Source organism: Lycium barbarum, chromosome 12, assembly GCF_019175385.1.
Source record: "Lycium barbarum isolate Lr01 chromosome 12, ASM1917538v2, whole genome shotgun sequence".
Classification (NCBI taxonomy): Eukaryota; Viridiplantae; Streptophyta; class Magnoliopsida; order Solanales; family Solanaceae; genus Lycium; species Lycium barbarum.
In genome coordinates, this window is record NC_083348.1 from 105494810 (window position 1) to 105506308 (window position 11499).

Sequence of the window (11499 nt, forward strand, 5' to 3'; positions counted from 1 at the left end):
ATGATTTGGGATTTCATCTCATGAGATGAAATCAGAGATGAAATCGCATATCCAAACGTTGATTTCATCTCATGAGATGAAATCGCATGTCCAAACGCCTACTAAGATTTGTTTGCTGATTCCTGATTTGAGTACTGATGAAAAGGCTTGTGCACTGCACGTGACTATATCATCCCCAGGGTACGGAGTATATGAACAAAGATAGTACTATTTAATTTCCATCTAGGGTGTGTTTGGTACGATGGAAAAAATATTTTCGTGAAAAATGTGATTTTTTTTTAAACTTATTTTCTGTCGTTCAGTAGGTTAGCAAATAGTTTCATTCCAAAAACATTTATATATGATCTAACCAAATATTATGAGCTGGGTGTGGGGGCAGTAGGGTGAGGTGGAGGTGAGGGTGGGTGCGTTGAAAGATAGGAAGAGAGATCATTTTGAAATGTCACTTTTGAACTTATTTTCCAAGAAAGTTAAATGAAGAACCTTGTTTTCCTCATTCATCACTTTATAGAGGTCTTTCTTTGTCAAAATGTAGTTGTGTGATCATGATGACAAAAGTTGTTTAACCATCTTATTCTTCCTTTTATCTTGCGTTTACCCCGTCATTCCACTAGTAAGATGGAGAATATTGTACAGACTCAACTACTCTGTTGTAGAACAAGTGACCCTTCTACAAGTTTGTAAAACATTGAACAAGATTCGATCTGCATTATCTCAGCTAACTAACGCTTGAAAAGGAAACACAAGTTAAACCCTACTCCAATGGTGAAGCTGGGCAGCAATGAAAGCTTTCACCTTCTCAACCTTTCTTTTTTCTCGTTAAAATGGCATTTACAGACGAAGTACTACAAGATGAAGTACTATAAATAAATACTAATAAGAGAAACTCTACATTAAGTGAGACTTCTTCTAAGCATATGATAAGATGAAATAGTAAGCTAATAACTATACATCTAAACTCTTGTGCTTATCACTGAGGAATATCTCCACTAGCGAAAAATAGCTTCTCTTGTGACAAGCTTTATTCCCCTCACCCAAAGCTCTGCTATCTCGGAACCACCCTCACACACAAAGTGCACTTCCTTGTTCTTGGCCGTGATCACCCTAAAGATTCCAGGTAGCTCAGAATCACCTTTCCTTTGCCTGATTTTTTGAAACCTCACACTTGGTCCCACTTCTGCCTCTCGGCATACAACATTACGCCTGCTCGATTTTCCCCAACGCAATATACCAGCAGCTTCAACCATGTAAAGAACTTTCATATGTGGAGACCCTTTACCTCCCCTTATGTGCTTCTTCACTTGAGCACCAGTTAAGACCAATTTCCTAGCAAGTTCATCCAGTATCACCCGCTCTGCCTCATTTTTCTGTATCTTTCTAGCAAGGGAAAGTGCAGTTTCACCCATTGCGTTCTTGATATCACAACGTGCCCCACAAGAGATCAAGAATTCACACGTGCGGCCATGGCCTTCCCTTGCTGCCAACATTAGTGGCGTGTAACCATCCCCATTGGACATGTTTACGTCATAACCCCGGGTTGTTAACAGCTTAACTGCATCCAAGTCACCACATCGAGCTGCACAATGCAGTGCATAGAAGCCTGCAGTGTTTCTACTACCCTGTTCAAGAGCAAACTCGATCAAAACCTTTTCAAATCGATTACGATTTTGATTTAATGCACAGAGAGTAACAGCAGTCTCCCCAGATTTGTTCTGCAGCTTGACATTAGCCCCAGCATAAACAAGCAACCTGAAGCCATCAACATAACCCTCTGCAGCTGTGATCATTACAGCAGAGAAACCTTGGTCATCTTGGCTATCCAGATCAATCTCTCCTCGTCCAATCAATGTCTTTAAGGATAAAAGGTCCCTGGATCGAGCCACAAATAGTAATGGTGAAAAGACAGACAGGTTGGTTGACTTGGGAACCTTTCCACTCTGGATGACTTCCAAAACTGCACCCTGAAAACCAAGCTTCCATTGATTGGATGCAGCAATGGAGCTTGCTGATTCACTAGCTACATTAACCAAGCCAAAATCACTACCTGCTCTACTCAATACTTTGAGGCAGTCTTCCCTCTTGAATTTCACACAGATCATTAAAGCTGTATCTCCTGTGTCTGTTCTTGCGTCCAGATCACAGCCAAAGTCAATCAAACATTTAAGAACGCTTGAGAACCCAAGTCGGGCTGCCATGTGTATAGGGCGAAACTCAATGTTCCGGGTGGTTTTAACTGGAGATTCTGCATGAGCACCACATTTCAAAAGCACTGAAACTGCTCCTGCATTACCACAAAGAATAGCATGGTGGAGAAGAGTTCTTCCAATGTGAGTTGTTGTGGGAACAAGCCGCTGCAGGAGCATTTGCAGAATAGAGCCACTTGCTTCAAAATACTCCACAGCACACCAAGTAATGGCATAGGGATCTGCTAATCCAGCACCTACTCGAAATTCTTCACCTGAAGCTGCATCCCAGGACCAGGCTCCAAGTTGCACTGGTCCATCAGTTTTTGCGCCAGCCTTCCAAAAAGGGAGGAGGAAAGCCTAATTAGTCAAATACTGAGTAAAACTAAAAATGGATCAATATTCAGTTTTTAACAAGGATAAATCGAGAAGGATTCTTCGTTAATAGCTGAGTCATTAAAAGAAGTCAAGTGTTTCACTTGAGAAGCGTTTGGTCAGAAACTAGTGATCCAATTTGAGTTAATTACCTCAAGCAGTAGACGGACTACAGATACTTGCCTACTGACAACAGCAGCCACAAGCGCTGTGCAGTCAACATTTGTATGCAGAGATGGTTTGTATGATTGGAGCAGCACACGATTTGTAGCGTCCACATTCACTTCAAGCTGTCACCAAGAAAGCAACAATTTATCACGATGTTTTAAAAAAAAAAATGATGTAAAAAATGATATATCTAGCTTTTCTCTTGTCGTAAATGTTTCATAGGTTCAACTTCTGTTGGAAACATCTGACATAAAGTTAGCAGTGTATCCTGCACAAAAGAAGTATCTTAAATAGCAAGCTTAATTTTTCACCTTAAGGAGAGTTTCCACCACATTTACATATCCCCGGCAGCATGCAGTGAAGAAAGCATGTATGGCAATACGCGGTCGAATCAGATCTGATCCCATGAGCACCTCCACAATTCTTGCATGCCCATGACAGCTAGCCTCCAACAGAGCTTCCTCACAAGCCTGCTGAAATGCCCCAGCTTTAACTAACATATCCAAGATTTCGAGGTGTCCCTCCCTCACAGCTGATGTGGTCGCGAATCCCCTGAAGACTTTATGGTTTACATCGGCTCCAGCACTCTGCAATGTTAGAAAAATGTCAGACTATATTACTATAAGTTACTCGAAATGCATAGTTTGATTTGATGAGAAACAGAAGAGAGCAAGAACTCCACAGAATGACATAGAATCCTCACAGTTTACAAGGAATTTTATACAGCTTGCAAAATCAAGAGCAAAAAAGACCAAGAAAAAATAAACCAGCAGATAAGTAACCTGCAATAGCTCAGTTGCAGCTGAATACTTATTCCAACATTCGTCCTAATCCACTCGACAAACATGATTAACAACTTTCTTTTGATTAACATTCAGCTGGTGTTTTGGCTTTTTCACATTTAAGACCGACCGTGAATTTTTCGTTGCTATATAGTCCAGTAACGAATAAAGTATGACAACACAATCAGAGTCTAAATTAATCTGGTAAAACTGTCAAATTTAGTAAAGCATAAGGTTCATGTTTCTCAGAAGAAACCCTGCTAGGCATTTGAATTTTCAAAAGACTTCAGCAAAGGCCTTTTCATTCTATCTTTTAATTTGATCCATCATGCACTGATACACACAGAAAACAAAACTCATCTGGAAAAGCTGCAACAGGAAAATTGCAAATCATATGTTGCAACTTAGTCAAGGTACAAGTTTCACGCTCATCTGAGCACTCAAACTGAGAGTGGTCATAAAGATTAACAATTTAGTTCAAAATATGGACAACGAAATCATTCTCTAACAACCGCCCCCATTTTTATTATTATTATTAATAATTAATTAAAGCAAGTTTCTTCGTAGGGAAAAACTAGAGCAAGATTTTGTTTCTCCAAATATTCGTAAAATAACAACTATACCACTGTTTGCTAACCAAAAACTATGCAATTCTAAAAGACAAGTTGCAGTGACTGAGTGACGATAGGTAAATCAAGTATTGGGGAAAAAGTGACATTTTTCTTAAAATTAAGTATAATAGCTGACAAAAACATTGGCCAATTTAAAAACACAAGTTGCAGTGACGATGGGTAAATCAAGTATTTAGAAAATAGGAGATTTAAAAAAAAAAAAAAAAAAGGTAAAATAGGTTACTTTTTTCTTTATATAAGTAAAATTTTCAAATGCAGAAAACAGGCGATAATGGTCAAAAGGACAAAACAAAAAAAGATTAGGACCAAAAAGTTATCAAATGCAGAAATAATAAAGGTAAATTGTATAAGGAGAAAAAACTCAATATCAAATACGAGCTTTTTCAGCTACTTTTACAGTAAGATAACGACCCGCAGACCGGAACCGGAAAGATTTAGGTCTTATCCAGCAAATTCAAAATTCAAATTTCATATAACAGGTAATACAAAACGTAAAGTTAAAGGCTCGCCAAAGCTTTGAATTTTTAACAGAACATTAATTAAAGCATATCACCAGAATAGCTAGTCAAAACTCTTACTCTCTCAACTTTGACTAACATTTTTTTAGATGAATTGCAACAAATAATATTTTTTTGTATAGTTTTCGAATATCTAAATTTTAATTTCAAAATATTAAATTTGACTTCAAAAATTAGTCAAATTAACTCTAGAGAAGCGAAACGTGATAAGTACAAGGAACGGAGCAAGTAAATCATAACCAAAGTGCAGGTGAGAAGTTCCAGCTGAATATAAAGATGCTACAGGGAAAAAAAATAGTCAATGATCCAATAGCATAAGCCTAATAAAAGCCAATTCAAATCAAGTAGGCAAAACACTGGAACAACAAAAGTTTATTAGTACTAATTGAAAAATGTCAGAGCAAAGTTGAGGTAAATTATTATGTACCAGTAGTTTCCTGACTAGAGCAACATTTCCATTATGAGCGGCGAGGAACAATGCGGTAACATCAGTTTTAAACTCCTCGTAAACGATCCTAACTTCGTTAGGTAACTCATCATGAGTAACAACCTCAGCTTTTCGAACTTTTAAGCACACATCGTCTACGAAATTTACGTCAACGAATGGATCGGCTATACATTCAAACGCCAATGTCAGATCGTTGACATGTGACGCTTCAAGAAGACGACGTGAAACTTCAACCTCGTAGTTCACCGGAAATACCTGTTTTCCGGCCCCAAACACTGTCATTTTTCGACTAAGAGTTATGCTTTGTTTCCTCTGTGTTTTCTCGTCTTTTTATGTGCATCTGTGACAAGGATAAAGAGAAGTGCTGCTAGGATGGAGCAGTGTGAGTTTGTATTTGTTTAATACTAATAATACTACTAGACACGAGAATCGAGAGAGAGGAGAAACTTGAAAGAAGTGAGCGCCAGAGGGTTGAGGAGGCAGCGTTATATTGGGCCTGACTGACTTTACTCTTTTCACCCACTGCCCACTGTTAACACATTGATTTCTTTTTTCTAGTTGACCCACAACAACTAGGGGTAATTTATATACACAAAACATATATAGCGTGCATTTTTAGTTTCATTGATTGGATAAGAAAATAATAAGAGTCTAAGATATACGTAAGAAAAAAATGACAGATAAGAATTTTCAGAGAAAAGGTCCAAGTTCGCCGATCTACATATCAGATTGTTCAATTTTGTTATTCTGTTCTTTTATACTCCTGTCATTAGCGATTTGTCTCGCATTTTCTCTCGTTATTAATGTCAAGAGTGTGAATTGGATAAACTTTTCGTGTCAAAATACTCGAAGAAAAAGGAGTTACCCTCTACTCTTAGTTATGATTTAAAATCAGGTTGGGACTTGCTAAACATCAATGACAAAAATGAGACAATTAGCTAACAACAGAGGCATGAACTAAACCAAAGTATAACTGACGATAAAAATTGAGCAATTTTGTATAGACGACAACATTTTTTGACACTTTCTCCAAAAATTTATATGGCAGTATTCCTTCGTCACAATTTATGTGATACTCTTAATTTTTATATTTTTACTCTTAATAAAATAATTTGTGTCTATAAAAATATCTCTGTCTTATTTTATACCGCAACAGTAATATTTGCTGAGAGTCTAAATCTCTCAATCTGATTGTGCAAGGATGGAGAATCTAGTGCGGGCCCTGAATTTGTTGGGTTTTGGATTGTTAGGATTCTGGAGGTAAGTGGAAGAACGGCATTATGGGGGACGGCAAATGCGTGAACTTTGATCTCATCTATTGCATCTGTAGGGACGGCTTTCATCCATCCAGCTACTATGGCAACCGCTTCTCGCAGTTGAAATTAGACCATATTGATCATCATACTTTTAAAATCTATATTTGTTGGAACCCTTCAAAAATGTTAATAGGTGTGTGTCATCTTAGTGTATTTTTAAAGAATTCAATATGAGTGCGGCATAGAAAGTAAAAAGTCTCCGCAACTTAATTTGAGATGTGTTTATATGTCCATTAGTGAAATTACATTGGGTATCTTCTTCTTCTTGTTGTGTGTGTCCAAATTTTGACACACATGTGGTGTGGTACCATGCCTTTACTAGGACTTTGTATTTGCGTTTAAGACAAGGAATTTAATTAGCGAGAGAAAAAAAACGCTTCCCAAAGTCAAGTATTATTAAATTAATTAACTAGCCAATACGTGCTAGTCTCAAACTCTCAATGGCTATTTCAGCGCAAGAAATTTCAAATCTACTTTCTTGTCTCTTTCCTTCACTACTAATTTTACTTTTATATTTGCAAGCTTGTACGACAAAAATCTCAGTATGTGAGTTTTTCTCGTATTGTCGATTTTAGGTGTAGATTACGGAGGTAAATTAAGTAATTATGAAAATTCCTCACAATACATAATATATCGTTGGATTAGAAACGAATTCACGATTTAAAATTAATATGCTCAACTTTTAGAATTCTTAACAGTGAAGACATGGCATTGTTAAGAGCATGCCTGGTTGGACATAACTTATAAGCATAAGCCGTAAGTTAGGAATACAACATATGATTTTTGACTTATTTTTATTATTTACTTGAAAATAAGTGTTTAAAAATATTTTTTTATCTTATTCAAACACAATAAAAGTGTTTAAAAGCTTTTAAAATATGTCGATCCAAACAGATTCTAAAATTGTGGGTTCAAGACCGACTTAGCCTAAGATAAGCTTAAATACAAATATATGGTTTTGAAGATTCATATAGTTGATTTTAATTTGTTTAAAAATTTGGACATAATTTTTCATTTGTTTGTTATACCTTGTAACGAAGAAGAAAGAAATTTCCAAGTAGTCACAGTAGCATTTTTGGCAGTGAGATGAAGACATCAAGTTAAAACAAAGGTAATCGTAATAAATTATCGGTCTCAACATTATTGACAAGAGAACATGGGCAAAACTCCTTTCACCGCCCAACAAGGGGCTGTGTACTTGTGTACGCTTACCTAATTTGGCATGGCTAGGAGACGGGGCCTGGTCATATAATAAGGCAAGAGAGATTCAGAGGAAATCAAGATAATAATAACAACAATCCGAATTGGTGAAAGTGTGCAGATGCATAATTGCTGTCTGCACTGCAGTTCTCTGAACCAACTTCCACTTTTTAACAACTGTGAAAAAGCTAAGTATTTTCCCTGTTTGTGGACACGACTAGTCAATACGAGTATTGAAGAAGCCATTGAACTCAAATCTCTTTTTCTGTCTTTTGTTAAGATACGATATAGACCTCAGTCAACCTCATTGACCACAATATTTCTACTCCTTCAAACCCCATTTCTATTTAGCCGAAAATTTACTCAGCATCGGGTATTTAAGGTCAATGAATACATAACATTCGTTGGAACATACACAATTACTATTACTTAATCATGATTAAATAATGTATACTTTCACTTTATTAACTTAACTATAATAAATTATATTAATTTGTGCGGATAAATATTAACCTTTCTTTTACATAGACTCTTATAGTTATGTGAGACATACTCTTAGGGGTCGTTTGGTAGCTGGATAAGAGACAAATTATTTATGTATTAATTTCTGCATTAACTTATATCATGTTTGGTAGCTAGTAAAGAGATATCTTATTCATGTATTAATTTCTGCATACTTATACCGCGTTTGGTAGCTAGTTAGGAATAAATTATTCATATATAAAATTAGTACGACGTTTGATTTGCAATTTAGAAACCCGCATAACTAATATATGTATAAGTTATGAGGGAATCTATATATTATTTTATGCGGGTTAGAAGATGGAATAACTAATACATGGATAACTAATACGCTAATAAAAAGTTGAAATGACAATGTTGCCCTTATCATTCCCACTTAAATACTTTCCTTTTCTAAACCATGTTTTTATATAATTTTTGATATAATATTTTAATATTTTTTTGAATAAATAATATTTTAATTTAATTGTAAACAAATAAATTTTAAGAAGCATAAGAAATTTATTAACTTTTAATATAACAAACCAACATTCAAAGAAATAATTTTTGCATAACTAAACTCTGCATAACTAATTCCTACATCAATACCAGCATAATTAATATCTGCATTACTAATACCTGCATAACCCTAACCAGCTACCAAACGACCCCTTATTATAGTAATTTTAGTACTAAACATTTGTTTGATTCATTTGCAACGACAACAAAAAACCGAGAAATCAAAAAATATGTGTTTAGTTTTAAATTGGATAAACTTTTTGCTTCCAATTCAGACAGTGAGAATGTCGAAAATAGCTTTGAGAAGAGTGACGATTTTGTCATTGTACTTGTTTTATTCAAGTGTAGCTAATCCTCGAATTGTTATCTCATACCAAGATTCCGATATACGATACCGAAAATAAATATGTAACCAATTGAAGCATACAGTTATATTGAATTTATACCACAATTATGAAAATAATCCCGATAACCAAACAAGCCATAATTAGTTTCTCCTTTCTTTTATTTCATTTTCCTTCTTGCATGGAGATACTTCATGGCTAAAACTACATAGAGATTCCATTTCATGGCTAACATTAAATTAGTGGAAATCTAACAAGTATATTGAAGAAGGAAGAATTGTTGGAGCTGTGGCATGTGCGAAGAACAAGTTGAACATTTGACTCGACAAAAATAAATTGTCCCTATTCATTTCACATTACTTAGGAGTCAATATATACCTGATCTGAATCAATAAACAGTCATATCATAATTCATTTTTTTCTAGTAATCATGTGCTTTATATGCATGTCACAGTTTTTGTGTGTATGTATTTTGACAAGGCATGTGCTAGAACCTAAGAAATAGTTTATACAAGACATGTTATTATAATTAGCAATTTCCTTTTAAGAAACATTATATCCTGGTACTATTGTATGGCATGTTTTAGCCACCCACTTTTTCGAGTCAGCTAATCATTTTCACTATAACTTCTTATTTTCTTCTTTCTGGTTGAAACAATTCCAGACGCCATTTCCAACGACAAAAGTTAGTTAACTTCGACCGCAATTGTTGGGCGATTTTATGTGTGCGTAAGTCAGCTACTCATTGTGTTTACTTTAGTTAATACTCGAACGACAGCCTTAATTGACTCAAATAACTGGAAATTGAGAAAACTTAAGTGTCTAATCCGAGTCAAATTGGTTTTTTTCACCTCTATGAGTAAAGTAATAAAATACTCCTTTTGGTTCAAAATTAGTGTTGTTTAAGGTTTTGGTGTATTCATTAAGTAAATCATTTAATAACATTAATCATAAGGATTATTTCACTGAATTAACCTTTATATCCCCTCAATTACTGCTTATCTATCCTCAGATTTTACAGAAAATTGTATAAATCATTTTTCAGAAAGAAAATGAATTCCTAAAGCAACACTTATTTCAGACCAAATTGGTTTGGCTAAGACAACTTATTTTGGATCGGAAGAAATAATGCATTGCATTGTGTCTCATGGGATTTTACTCCTTTTTACACGAATGTCTGTCTCTTTCATGATCAACTGATCCAAAATTTTGAGCAAGTGAGAAAATGAATGTAATGCAAGTTGTAGTTTTATTAATCCATTATTCTACAAACTTATCAATCCTACCAAGCAATTTCTGCATTACAAAATTTACACAACAAACATCCTTTGTGTTTTGTTACGAAACGAATTCAATTGAAATCTCTTTTGTGAGAAAAAACATAGTTGCTAATGATGACCTTCAATTTTAGGCCCTTGAATTGGTCCCATTTCAGGTTTCCACTGACTTAAGAGACATTTGAAATTCTCAAATTTGGACCCAGTCTTAACCCAATTTGCCTACTTTAGTGGTGCTAATTCCATCTGTCATCCGCACATGGGACAAAAGGGACCTTTCTTGTGCTCATTTCTTGTTCAAAAGAAAGTGTGGCAACCCCCGCCCTTATTAACGGTAGTGTTTCAGTCAATTAATGTGCATCTCGATTATTTTATCAATTATTACTTATTATCTATGAGCATGACATGTATTTGATAAATTTGGCCACTAAAGCTTAGACAAATGTAAAAAATTATACTTAATATTGTATTTTTTTGTCATAACTGAAATTTGAATTATAATCAAAGTTTAACTCATTTTATTGACCACTAGATCATACCCTTAAATAGAAAGGGAGTATCTTTTTCTAGACTAGAATTATCAAAAACCAACTGTCCCATGGAAAGTGAACATGATTTTAAACTGATTAAGCGCCAATTAAAGAAATTTATATTTCATTCCAGCAAAGCATTTGTGTCTTTTTGTCAAAGCAAAAGCAAAATGGTCCTGCCTAACTCGTTTTATCCTTTACTATAATTTAAAGTTTGGGTTAGAAATTAGGCATCGAAAGGTCAAGTAGGTAAGACTTTATCAAAGAGTGCACCATCATGGTTATCTAATATTGTTGTATTTGAATTGCTTAATTCTCAAAGTTCCCGTTTTCAAGCAAATATGATTTCGTTTTGCTTAGTGCTACTTATCCTCCATGCATAATTTTTAATGACACTTTGAAGTATCTCTCTTTCTTCTAATAACAAAGGTAGCCCACACTTTAAGCTTTGTCCTATGTTTTCCCCATCTAAGAAATACTAAACTTAGAAGCAAGAGATAACCCACAGTTAGTTCAAATAGAAATTATATGGATATTCCTAGTAGTAAACAAAAGTAATCATTACCGTCCAATTAATTATTTCATACTAGTAATCTAGTTATTTCGGGATATGATTGCTATCTACACCCACTAATCTTTTGGTTATATAATTGCTACTCCACATTACAAGTGCAAGCTTAGTAAGCAGTAGGTTTTACTCAGATTC

At 34.9% G+C, this 11499-nt stretch overlaps 1 protein-coding gene across 2 annotated transcripts; it reads right to left on the reverse strand.

The window, feature by feature from the left end:
- Positions 1–789: 789 nt before the first annotated feature.
- LOC132622249 (uncharacterized) lies at positions 790–5832 on the reverse strand. 2 transcript variants are annotated; one of them, XM_060336824.1, is made up of 4 exons: positions 5086–5832; positions 3038–3313; positions 2711–2848; positions 790–2519 (listed from the first exon to the last, which is right to left on the reverse strand). In XM_060336824.1, exons 1-4 carry the CDS (start codon positions 5386–5388, stop codon positions 990–992), a joined length of 2247 nt encoding a protein of 748 aa, XP_060192807.1. In that variant the 5' UTR covers positions 5389–5832; the 3' UTR covers positions 790–989. The 2 variants fall into 2 exon arrangements, with proteins under 2 accessions (XP_060192807.1, XP_060192808.1); XM_060336825.1 differs by lacking the exon at positions 5086–5832 and adding an exon at positions 3509–3838.
- Between the last annotated feature and the right edge of the window lie 5667 nt (positions 5833–11499).

Excerpts from the sequence above, each read along its gene's own strand:
- LOC132622249 (XM_060336824.1), bottom strand. The coding sequence starts at position 5,388 with ATGACAGTGTTTGGGGCCGGAAAACAGGTATTTCCGGTGAACTACGAG. Across the intron at positions 3,314-5,085 it reads CTCTAGTCAGGAAACTACTG|AGTGCTGGAGCCGATGTAAA; the intron begins GTACATAATAAT and ends CTAACATTGCAG. Across the intron at positions 2,520-2,710 it reads TAGTCCGTCTACTGCTTGAG|GCTGGCGCAAAAACTGATGG; the intron begins GTAATTAACTCA and ends CCTTTTTGGAAG.